This window comes from Diorhabda carinulata, chromosome X (genome assembly GCF_026250575.1).
Source record: "Diorhabda carinulata isolate Delta chromosome X, icDioCari1.1, whole genome shotgun sequence".
Classification (NCBI taxonomy): domain Eukaryota; kingdom Metazoa; phylum Arthropoda; class Insecta; order Coleoptera; family Chrysomelidae; genus Diorhabda; species Diorhabda carinulata.
Window position 1 is genome coordinate 60,718,702 of NC_079472.1, and position 12,981 is coordinate 60,731,682.

Genomic DNA, 12,981 nt, shown 5'->3' on the forward strand with positions numbered 1-12,981 from the left:
TAAATTAAGAACGTGAGTGACAGTGTTTATTAATTCACGCCACGAATAGAAAGGGGGGAATAAATACGAAAAACACTACAATATTAACGTTGAAAGAGATATCCAGATCTACGAAGATGTGAATTTATAAAATAATTTTGAGACCCACTCTGAGATACGCAATGTAAAACCTGGATAATGACGAATAGAACTAAACAGAAATTGGAAATGTGTGTGTGAGAGAGAGAGAGAGAGAGAGAGAGAGAGATCAAACCATCAAATTTATACACTTTTCAAATGGCTAGTCCACTTAGAACGAAGTTTCTATTGCAATTTTTCCAAGCTTCATGCGAAAGTTCACAATAAAGAGTAGGCTCCAGGCTAAACAGTTTAGTTTCGCTAACTTGTGACGCTTGCGTACTTTTTCTGTACTTAATAGCCATACCTTGTATATTTTCAATGCATTTATATATTATCTCCATTAAATTCTAGAAATATTTTGAGACAATGGTGTTTTTGCTAAATGAAACGTCTTTGTAATTTATTTTAGTGAAATCCTAGAAATAGCTCCTTAATCCTTTTAAGGTAAAGTTAAAAATATAACAGCGATACTGGATACCAAAATTGCGTCAATTCAAAATTTATATGGATTGGTAATCCTTTTAAATCGAAAAAAAAACAATGTTTTATACAATGAAATGAATTATAGAGAACTGAAAGTTATCAAAACTAGGGAATTAAATTGACAATTGCAAGTCGGACGAAAGAATCATCAAGAGAATCATCGATACAAATTTTTAAAATATAAGTCGACGATGTAAATACAGATCAACTAAAATGTAGGCGCTAGAACACTATCCTTGTATACTTTAGAGCCAGGCTGCTCAACCCCAGGCCCGCGGGCCACTGTGTGGTCCGCGAAGGAATTTTAAGTGGCCCGCGCAAGTGTGGTTTAAAAATACGCACCAAATTCAAAAATCCCGCGGCACACATTATAGATTCGGTAGTACGCTGCATAAATTACATACGTGCAATTCAGGCTATTACTTGAAGAAGAAATTAGAGAATATGGAGAGTTACAACTGAATTGTGCTGTGCGATAGCTTTCAAGGGGCAGCATGTTGAAGCATTTCTTCAAACAGGTGTCGCAATTAGAGCAGAAAGGGGCTTTACCATTCGAATTTGATTTACTGAAGAATACATCCTGGTTGAGTGATATTGCTTTTCTTTACGAATTACCTCAATATTTTGAATCTCAAATTACAGGGTAGAGTGTTCACTTTCGACTATGTTTAATTTGATAAGCGGACTCAAAGCAAAATTGAATCTTTTCAATTAGCTCTCTTCCCCACAATTAACATTAGAAAGAGGAGCTCAATATTGTTTCTGTTAATTACTCTTAATACCAATCTAAAACTAAATGCTTATCACAGTCATTTGAGAGATTTCAAGATTTCGAGAGTAAAAAACAAAACGTCCAAATTTTTATAAATCTTTTCGTAATAAGTTTGGCTGAAATAGTTACTGATCCTGCCAGTATTCAATTAGAGCTTGTTGAACTGCAAAATCATGATACGTTGAAAAACCTCTTTGCTAACAAATCGTCTTCGAAAGCACAAAATTCTTCAGAGATTTTGCAGATTTCTGAAAATTGGTATCAAAAGGATAATTTCCAGCAATAGCTGACCTGGCGTTACAATTTTTAAGTAGTTTCGGATCAACATATGTTAGCAAAAAGGTTTTATCAGATCTTAATTAGGGTAAAAATAAATACCGCACATCCTTAACTAAGCAACATATTTGTGACTTGTTGTTACTGTCAACGACGGATTTGTCGCCAAACATTGATTGTATAAACAAATTACCCTAGATGTAAGTTCAATTTTGTTTCTTTATTTAGAATAAGATACAATTTTTTCCTAATAAACAATAATTCAATTTTATTTTCTTAATAATTAAGTTTTTATTGCGCTTGTCCTGAAAGTAACTGAAACAGGAAATGTAAATGGCCCGACGTTAACGACTGAATCCAACGTTTGGCCCGACTCTTCAAAAGGTTGAGCAGCCTTGCTTTGCAGCCTTCACATCTTCAATTATGGAATATTTTTCTTCTCGTTTGAACAGTATTCAGATAAGTAAGATTTTATTAGATTGACAATTTGCATTTTCGTTAATACAATTTTTTGCTAAGGTCTATTATAAATTGATCTGTAGAGTTTGCTTCTACTACCCCACCGCAATGATAGATAGCAGTTTTGCGTTCAAAGGTAGCTTATATGATATGGAACAGCCAAAGGGAATGAATTCGTTAATAAACAAATGAGGAGTGTTGTCAAAAACGCTTATTCATGTTGAATACAATCCCCTGTATCTTATTTATTTTGCTTCTTTTGTCTCTGGGATAGCAGAGACACAGCGCATCTCTGGGATAGAGAAGTGAGGTCAAAGAGAGAAAGCAAGCGGATGCTGGAGGAAAAAATATTATTAACAACCTCTTAGTTGAACGAGAAAAAATCATTTTATCTCCCCTTCATATGAAGTTAAACCTTACGGAGCAGTTTGAGAAGGGTTTTTATAAAAATGCAAGGCAATAATTATCATTTCTTCCGACATTAACGGTATCGTGATGACTGTGATGACTGAATAGGTTCCAGAGGGTCAGACTTACTATTTGTCAGTTTTGGCAACACTGCGAGAACGAGTTCGTAAAAAACGGCCCGATTTTGCACCAGGACAACGCACCTGCCCATAACGTGCTACCTGTAAAGCAATATTTGGCCAGTAAGCGCACTGCAGTGATCGAACACCCACCGTACTCACACCATTTGACACCGTGCGACTTTTTTTTGTTTCCGAAGATAAAATCCGCTTTGAAAGGGACCCGATTTAAGTCGATGGAAGCGATGAGGAAAAAACGGCAGAGCTCCTAAAGGCTCTTACCAAAGAAGACTTCCAGTACTGCTTCGATCAATGGAAAACACGTATGGAAAGGTGTGTGGCGAGGGAAGGGGAGTATATTGAAGGGGAGTATTAGAATGTAGAATAATTTTTATAATAAACCCCTTTTTCGTTATTTATCAGCTAGACCTCGTATAGGTGAAATTGAAAGAAAAGCATGAACTTCAATTGTGGCAGTTTTCCAACATATTTTGGGTAAATCGAAGGCGGAAAACTATATTCAATTGGTTAGGTTAGGTAAATGAGACGCTTAACAATTTCAAATTCCATGAGCCTCAAAGTGCTTTATTTAGATCATTTCTCAGAAAGACACCAGTGAAAAATAAGGTGAAAGATTGAACATTATGGAAGATTCGCACATTATGGTAAATCATTGATAGAGTATAAAAACGGACTGTTCCAAAATGCATTGGAGAATGTCGACGATCAACTCGCTTCGGTTTTGGTGATGAAGCACCATCTCTAGCAAGCCTATTTCGCTGGTTTTCCGAATTCAATCGTGACCGCATTTCGCTACAGGATGAATTTTGAAATGGTCGTCCAAAAAACTGTGCGTAAACTGATATTGCAAGATCGTCATGTGACGTGAGATTGAGGCATACTTGGGCATTAGTTCCACTCGTATACATTCAATATTGAATGAACATTTTGCTGACAAGTAGATTTGGTCCTGATAGCCATTTATGCATATGAATTCGAAACTAAAAAATCGACTGTATGGGCCTTTCAAGACAGCCAAATCGAAAAGTTATTCGCGCACGAAGCCCTTAGAAGCATATGGTCGTCTGTTGTTTCGGAATAATATGTCGTCACCGTTTCATTGGAACAATGTAGAAGACGAATCATTTTCCCCTACGACAATGCAAGCTCTTCCATATCAGTTCAAACACAAACGTGGCTATTGCTTATAAGCACCTGTCTGATCAAAACTTGTGATAAGAGGTATTGAAAAGAGCAGTTACTCTGGACATGCTCATTCACTGACCCCTTATATTCAGATTAATGATAAACACCACAGGCTTTTGGTTGAAAAAATTTGGATCAAAAGAATCCGCAGCTCAAATAAGATCTAGTTTGTTAACTGCAGGCATCAATTACCTACCCCAACTACCAATTAACATTTTCTTTCTAATAAATTATTTAAATTTATTTGATTTGACTCCTAAATCAATTCGGAAAATATGACACCACAAAAAAACCTGATAAAATTTTCATTCAACGAATTGCAAATGTTTGTTTACAATAATTTTTCTTCTACAATATAGAACTATTATTTTTATTCAAACTAAGAAATTAATTGAGTTCGCTAACGAATCACTTCTCGCTTTTACTTCCTCCAACTTAATTTTAACAAGTTTCAAAGGAAATCCTTCACGTGCAACCATTGTAAATATACACCCTTTGTAAGGGTTCTCGTAACTTCTTGAAAATGCCTTTTCTTACTCAGTAAATTTCCTAAGTAGAACAAACTACGGACGCATCAAGAATTTTTTGTGCAGTCTAATTAAAAAAAGGTTCATTATACAGGGTGTCCCACGACGAGTTAAAACTATCTGTATATGGCAAAATAGTAATATCACGAAAATTTCTAGTAAAATCAAGAAAATTTGTACCTTTGGGATTTCGAATACGATCGGAAGTCGACTGTAACTAACACTCTGTATATTAATACATTTTTGAAATCTACGTAAAATAATAAAAATACACTTTTGTCTAAAAATTTTTTTCGAAAAATGCGTACTTTTTGAGTTATTAAATTATTTGTAAAAAATTTGACCTTTGCAGACCCTTATAAATTATTATTTCACGAGGATACCCTTAAAGATATGAAAATGGTTTCTGTTCGGTCAGACGTATTTGAATCTATGTTGAGAAATTTTTTATTTTATACAGGGTGTGTATAAAAAGTGTTCAAAGTTTAACTTCATAAATATCAATGTATTAATATCCAGGGTGTTCCATTTAAAATAACAAAGTTACAGTCGAATTCCGAAAATATTTTAGTTAAATAGATCGTATGCGAAAACCCAAACGTAGAAATTTATGTTTTTTTTTTGGAACATGACCAATTAGAGCAATGAAAAAAGTCGATTTTTTCAAGCAATTTATGTTGTATCTCAGTAACAGATTATTTCACAGTTTCAGGGAAAAATATTAGATAAGTAATGCCGAGAAACTAATATAAATTCGAATACTTTCATTCAATAACTCACCCTATTACCGTGCCTTATAATAGTTTCTTCCAGCGCTTGCACCCATTTTTGTCTTTCTTCGGCATCTCTGGCCTGAAAATGGAAGGTTTTGTGATCTACTGTGACTGTAAATGTACTATCATCTTCATCATCTATACCGATCACTGCTCCTTTCAACCGAACGCATCCTCTCCGAACTCCGCGCATCATTTTTTCTTTCGACTAAAACAAAGAACCAAATGATAATCATTTTCGTAACTAGTTGTTCAGCAAGCGGAATATTTGCCAAAACGAGCGCCAGCTTTGCAAATTCCGCGAGTTGAACAATATCCCTCTTTTCATAACGTTTAACGTTTTATCTAATTTAATAGAATCTTCAATTACAATGAAAATATTATTGTGAAATCAAATGGTATTAGAAGTAGTGTTAATGAAGAAGCAGGTCTTGAAATATTCTTACTATGAAAGCAAACAAGGTATTTAATTGGAACGTCTTCAGGTAGTGATTCAGACATTCCATTTGTAGTAAGAGAGTCTGCGAATGCTGCAGTGGGTAGTTTAATAACTGAAAAATGAAGAATTAGATACGCGCCGGCCTACCAAAAATTTGAAAATTATAAAGAACATCAGAGAAATGGTAATACTTGCTTATTTTGAAAATTTGAAAACATTAAATATGTCGAGTCAGTAGGATACTATGCAAAAAAATCGGAGATTTTGACGAAAGAGAATGTAGAAATATTTATAAAAATTAGGTAATTTTGGGCTAAAATTTTAAATTACATTGGGCGCATTTGAATATCTAGATTTTGGGAGGTTTTGGGATACTGAATAAGTCTTAACAAAAATACGGATTTTCGAAATGAGAAATTCGAAAAAAACTGTCGAGTACAAAATTATCTACAAAAAAATATCCCATGTATTTGTTCCTAACCTCAAAATTTTCACTTTAAAATGGGTTTATACACTCAAAAATATTTTAAATCACGAATAACTCGAAAACTGCGGAGGAATTAAAAAACAGTACTAGAGCAAAGAATGTACAGCACAAAATTATCTACATATTGGGCTGTAAATATTTTTTCCTAACCTCACAATTTTCACCGTTGAATGGATTCATGTACTCAAAAACATTATGAATTGCGGATAACTCGAAAACATCAAGATTTCGACATAAACCTCCGGGTTTATGGGGTCAGAAAAGGTCTAATTTGGTTCCTAGCCTCAAAATTCCTACTATAAAACGGGTTTGAACGCTCAAAAATAAATCGAAAACTACGTAGAAATAAAAAAAAGTGCCGGAGCCAAAACCGTAGAGCAAAAGATGAGTACCCAAATTTTTGTGAAAGAAAAACTATTAAGAAGTCTTGAATATTGAAATAATAATCAACCGAGAACGAAGATAGTGTCCATCATCGAATTTTTTAAAAGTTAGTTCATTTGAAACCAAGAAGTTGATCATGTGTGCTATATACATGAAAATATTTGCTTGTTCACATGGCGAGTAATGAAATATATCCATTGAAACTTCATGTGCTTATGTGGTCAAAATACCTCTTTATCTCGCAAGATTTTCGAAAATATCCCAAGTCGAAAATTATGCTAGCTAACGCGAGTAGAAAATAAAGATGCACGATGCATTTTGATTTTTTGAAAACGAAGTAGTTTTCCATAAGTTAGAGCGGATGCTCTGGGTCAAATCTATAAAAACGTACCCTCTTCACACCCCAATAACTATTCCCTTCCATGAAATAGCCCATGCTTCACAAAAACAATGAAGTTACATAACACTTCCAAGATTTTCGAGGTGATTGATTACGAATTTGACCTAACCTAATAATCACCTTCTGGTATTTGAGCCTATACTTCATAGAACAATGAAGTTACACATCATTTTCAAGGTTTTCAGGGTAACTATTGCGAATTTGATGTCAAATTAACAAAATATTATAACTTTTAACCCCTAATAACCACCCCCTTGCATGAAATAGTCCATACATCATAGAACAATAAAGTTACATATCATTTCCAAGGTTTTCGGGCTGGCTAATTATGAATTTGATGTCAAATTCACAAAAACTCTCCTCTTCACCAATAAAATTAGAGCGGCACATGTCTTAAACTTGTTTTCTTACGTTGATATGAATACTTGAACATAAAAGTTATTAAAAATACAAAAAATGGTTAATTATATTCAACAGTGAAAATTCTCATGAAGACGGTCAACATAAAACCGGTCTAAACAAGTGATAAGGAGTATAAAAAGATTTTTTCTTGAGCAGATGGATATATAATTTGGGGTTTTGTGCATAAATTGGTTATTATGTATATTTATGTTCATTTATGTTTTGCTGACCTCCGGTGCGATACATAGGACCGCAACTCCACTTTCTCCACTGCCCAGAGCTATCCTATGGCCCGCACGACGTATTTTATTTCGAACCTTCTCCTCGGCTCAAGGTACCATATTTAAATGTGTTTTACAGTTTGGTTCAACCGTCCTGGGTCCTTGTAACATTACTTTACACTTACTCTTTCTACCTTGTGACTTATACCTTTTTTTTACTAGGCAATGGGTTTTTTGGTTTTGGCGTCTCTTAATCAGCAACAACCGAAGTTTCTTTCATCAGTAACTTTTTTGGTACACTGATTTCAGAATCAATAATTGCTATATTCTTTTTTTGTTATTGTTTTATAAAGAATATGGGCATTTACCATTTCTGTACCAAATTATAGCGCAATAGCAATTTTACTATGCCCCATCAACGTCCTTCTCAAAGAAGTGTCTCATTCTAGTAGTGTTATTCCTTCATCGTTTTCTTTGCTAGTAATTTAATTTCTTCAGCTTCTTTTGTACAATATCTATGAATAGACCTATTTTTTCGCAATAATTTCTTTGTATCTTTCCGGCTACTTCAAACTTGTATAATAAACACAAAAAACATAATTTTTTGCACTTTCTATTCGAAATAATACACCCCATGGAGTATAGACACACAAAAAAATGGGCCCCGAGGAAAGTTTGTCAGTTTCGGTTGGTGTTAATAGTTAGGTATCAATATAGCGTTTATCCTTATTTCAACTGCATATTCAAGTGCAATTTAAAATTTAATACACTGTAGTTTATGATAGGATTCTAATTAGAAACTCATTATTAAATGAATGGACTATTTCTTTGTAAATTCTTTCATAATAATTCAACTGCAGGAAATTCTATTACATACATGTCAAATTAAAAGTCAAACGTATGCAGTAGGTTATAACGTAATATAATTTCAATTTTATATTAGATTCCTGAATTTTCTCCATTGTTTTACCAAATTTGAATGATATTTGAACATTGACATAATTATTTTTACATCACGATTTGGAAATGAAAGTAAGTTCAATCAATACCTTTTCAACACCTTTAGTTACACCTTAATAGATTCAATTGAGGTGTACTGTTAAAATGATTTGTAATGTATCGTATTTTTTAAAACGTACAACCTCTTAACTCGTAAATTCTATCAAACCACATTCCAAAGTCATATTTCAATAGAATCTCTTTTTACGGAACGTCTACGCTTATCTCGCACATTTTATTCACAGCTGTATGATGAATTTATGAATAAACAAAAAAATTGTTAATATGAAACTTTCTGTTACTGATACAGAGCGACCCGCTAAACAAATCATCATAGCCGTAGCCTTTAATCCCTAACCCGCACGTTTTTCTGATGGGTTTGATGGTTTGCAAACCGCCAGACGATGTTCCCTTTAGGGATCCAGCTGCTTTCTAGGGGGTCCTAAGTGTTGACCCGCAGGTAGTTGTGCATCAACCTTCTACCATGATCTTTGGAAATGGTGCTATATCAGCCAATCAATCAGAGTGCCTACTGCCTTCCAATTTCTACTCGCTTTGTGCGCTGAAAAGATTGGAAAGCCCCGTTCTAGATTATGCCCGTTTAGGTCGCTTTTGAACGAGGGGCGTTTTTTTTTCAACCTCCGATAGGCTATAAATGAAAAACAAGTTCACATTTAACCATCATTTTATTAACAAAAGATTGGTAAACTTTCTGTTTTTTTTTTCGAAATAATTACCTAAGAGATTGAGACATTTGTCATATCTGTGGACAAGCTTTTCAATACCCTCTTCAACAAAAGTTGCCGTCAATGAATTCAAATAGAGTACAAAACAGACTTTGAATCTTCTGGAAATTCCATGGACAAAGTAGTAATGCGGTTTTCTTTAACCATTCTATCAACTCGTAGAAGCAGGTCATCTGAAACAACAGAATTGCGTCCTTGGCTCTCGACACCATCACTCATGAAGTTTTTCCCTAATTTTCCGATGGACTTCTGCAGCAATATGGCCATCAGCCTGCTGAAAACGATTCACATTCTTGGCGGATGCATCAATAATAGCGGAATGTTTACGTGGTCGTAGCACAACGCCGACTGACGCTCGAATGTCAACAATGGCGGAGTGTGTAGTGCGAGAGCTACGCAGTCGCATCCCCGCTTTCTTATTCCCGCGTAGCGTCTGCACGGAGCGATCGGAGGTTGAATCTACTGATTCTATACACGTTCAATGATGCCATTTGCGCAAGATATACAGTATGATGTTTTTACCAATCCTAACTGATTTCAGCAGGTCGCGCTGAATATGTATAGGGTTAGTAATGAAATCGGGGATAAAATGGTGCAATATAGAAAATTTTGGATTCCGATTTCCGTTTTTTTTTTACTTTTATCGTCCTTATTTTTGCAGTAGTTTTATATTTGACATTTTTTTAAAAGTTAGTTAGTCTTAGTGTTGTTGGGAAAAATTGATATTCATTCCTTAACATGGTTTGAGGTTCTTCGTACTAAATTTATGTATGAACATCGATTATAAAACATACTGTTTTACAACATTGATCGAATGCTAAAAAAGAAGAAGAACAAGCATCATATTCACGGTTATTGTGTGCACATTGTTAGCGTCGCGCCTTAATCGAAATTTCGTAAGTCAGCGAATTCAAACTTTGTGTAAAAAAGTGCCATCCGAAAAGAAACAAATTCTACATAAAATATTTCTAGCCAACTGAAAAATCAAAATGAACGTTGCGTGTCAAACTAGTTACTTTGTTTTTTCCTGCAATCAACGCTCTTCACGGTTGACGCTACATTCATTTGGGATTGCGTTCTAGCCTAATTCTTAGCACGTGACCGAGTTCAAATTAACACGTTGACTGCCAAGGCAATTTCCAGAATTCCATTTAATCGCATTAAATTTAAATAAACAGTTATCACTGAAAGGTAAAGGAAATGTAGGATTTTAGAAAAACTTAGTTGAATTATTTGAAAAAAAAAACTCCTCAGGGGATGTGAAGTTATTTTGTAGTTAACATGTTAAGCGTCGATCGACATCATTAAATTGCAATATAAAGCGACGAAGCACATAAGGGAATCGACAGTGACAGTAACGATCAAAATTTGATTATCTTTTCGTTTTATCATATTTTGGAATGATAAAGTAGCGTATTTAATACAATTCATGATTTTGCTGGTGAATAAAACATATATGCAGTGACGTCCGAAAAATTAAAATGATCATTGTTGTATACTACGCGTCAAAGTAAATCTTATAAATTTCCAAAAAAAAAAACATCATTAGGAAAAAATTACCAAACAAAAAGTCTTGTCATATATCCTTGAAATCAATAAACAATATTTAGCGAATATTATGAACACATTAAGGTGATGAACTTGCTCGGTTGATTAATTAATAAATCAACATAAAATTTTTTTCAGCATATTCATATTGTTTTTTCAGCACCTATAACATAATTAGTGCGATACGCAAATGTCAAAAGTCTTTGTTGATCGTCAACGAAGAAGAATTATCACCAAATTTATCAAAAATGGGTATTGTAGATAGTAGAGGCAGCCGGCAACTAGTTAACGTCCAACGAAAGACGAAAACTTTGAACATAACCTCAAACTTTCAATATTTTACATTAACACGCAAGAAAACTCCCAACTTTACTCACAATTTCGATTTGAGCAAGCATCGTTTTTTTGATTATTGTGTGAACATTGTTAGCGCCATAATCGAAATTTCGTAAGCGAGGCGCGACTTTTTTGGAAGCAAATTATTTATTTTTTACCGTGAATCATTTTCCATTTTTATGAAACATTATCAAAAATTTTCTTTTTCTTATATTTGGTTTTATTCTAAACATCTTTTTTGCCTATTTCAGGATTTGATGTTGTGGTCTCTATCTTTCATCACTTTAAATATTTAGAAAGAAGATGTCTGTGAAGTTAGAGTTCCGGGATAACAAAAAAATAGTTCTAATCATTGTATTGTAATGCTTTTACCTAAAAAAGAAGTGCTCTGTACATTTCAAATAAAACGACCCCTCGTTTCTGGGTTGTATGTCTATAATGTTACGAAATCAGAATTTATATTTAAATATATTTTCTAAATGTTCATGTCCATGTAGTGTGATTGACGAAATAAATTATTCTACACTACTATCTGAGCGCCAACGTCGACTCATACCCAATGGTTAACAATCCGTAACTTTTACAAGGACAATCTGTACAACATCGGTAACAAAAAGTTACTCTTTGTTTAACTCGATAAAATTTATGGAACGGAACCGTTCGCCATAAAGAGACATTCTGAAGAAAATTATAATAAATTGTAATCATTTATTGAAAATATTTACAGGAGGTATTCAAACACAATCAAACACTTCTATTTGAATTGTAAACTGTCGAATATCGTGTTACTTCGTAAGGAAAACATTAAACTTACTTACACACTTTCGGGGTTTTCGGAGGATATTTCTTTGAACTCGAAAGAGCATGCCTTATAGGATCAAACAAAGATCGAAACATCGATTTTGTGTTAAGGTATAAGGGCTCATAGAGAAGTGAAAAATCATGTTTAGTTTTGAGGTTGAGGTACAATTCGCCCAAAAATGAAGTGCTTCGATGATTTACAGCTTAGTGCTATTTTTTAACGGTTACACGGTCAGAAAAACTAGGGTCCGAGACCTAGGTATTGACGTGCAGAGTAATCAATTCTTGTGTGATGTAGATTGTTGCCAGAATGCCATGAATCTCACTCCAAAAACTCTAACCAGGTATCCCATAAAATCTCGAAATCATTTCTTTATGAACAGCGTGAGTTGTGAAAAAGCAAATAATATCGATCAAATTCTATTATAATAACAATTTAGGTACGGGACACCGCTGAAAACGGCAGAATTGTTTGATATTTTACCGTTTTTGCTCACCCCAATTTTTCTCTCGTATTGTCAAGCGAAGGTTGAAATGATGTCTTACAAACCAAAAATAATTTTGTCGGCGAAAGCGACAAGTTAAAACTTGCTACCACCGCCGTTAATGATTGTAGTTTAGTCCCAGTTAGCCCTTTGAGACGCAACTGTGGTTCGTAGTTTTTGGACCAAGACATATTTTGTTAAGTTTGTACACAAATTATTTTTGTTTTCGCAAATTCAGACTTGTAAGTTTTAAAATGGAAAAAACCAAGGAACTATCGGTTGAAACTCGTGCATTAATCGCAAGTCTTCATAGTCTAGGTAAAAGTAATCGTACCATTGCCGACGAATTGAAAATATCTCGATGTACTATTGGCAATAAAGTGAAAAAATGTTTATCCACCAGGAGAAAACGTTCAGGGCGGTCTCGGGAAACCACAACCGCATCAGTAAACGTCATCGACGACTTACGGGCACAGATATAGCAGCTCAGATCAATGAGTCTAGAGATCTGCTTCGAGCACTTCTACATCGATAGAGAGATTTAAAGTGTTTTGACATAATAATTTTCCATTTAAAATTATTTAAATTTA

General features: G+C 34.2%; 1 protein-coding gene across 2 annotated transcripts in view; it reads right to left on the reverse strand.

The window, feature by feature from the left end:
* Positions 1-12,981, reverse strand: part of LOC130902473 (oxysterol-binding protein-related protein 9) — a 54,497-nt gene that overhangs the window by 22,991 nt on the left and 18,525 nt on the right. For both annotated transcript variants that reach the window (XM_057814651.1, XM_057814650.1), the window contains exon 2: positions 5,151-5,351. In XM_057814651.1, coding sequence (XP_057670634.1) covers positions 5,151-5,351 — 201 coding nt within the window. The remainder of the gene's footprint in view (positions 1-5,150; positions 5,352-12,981) is intronic.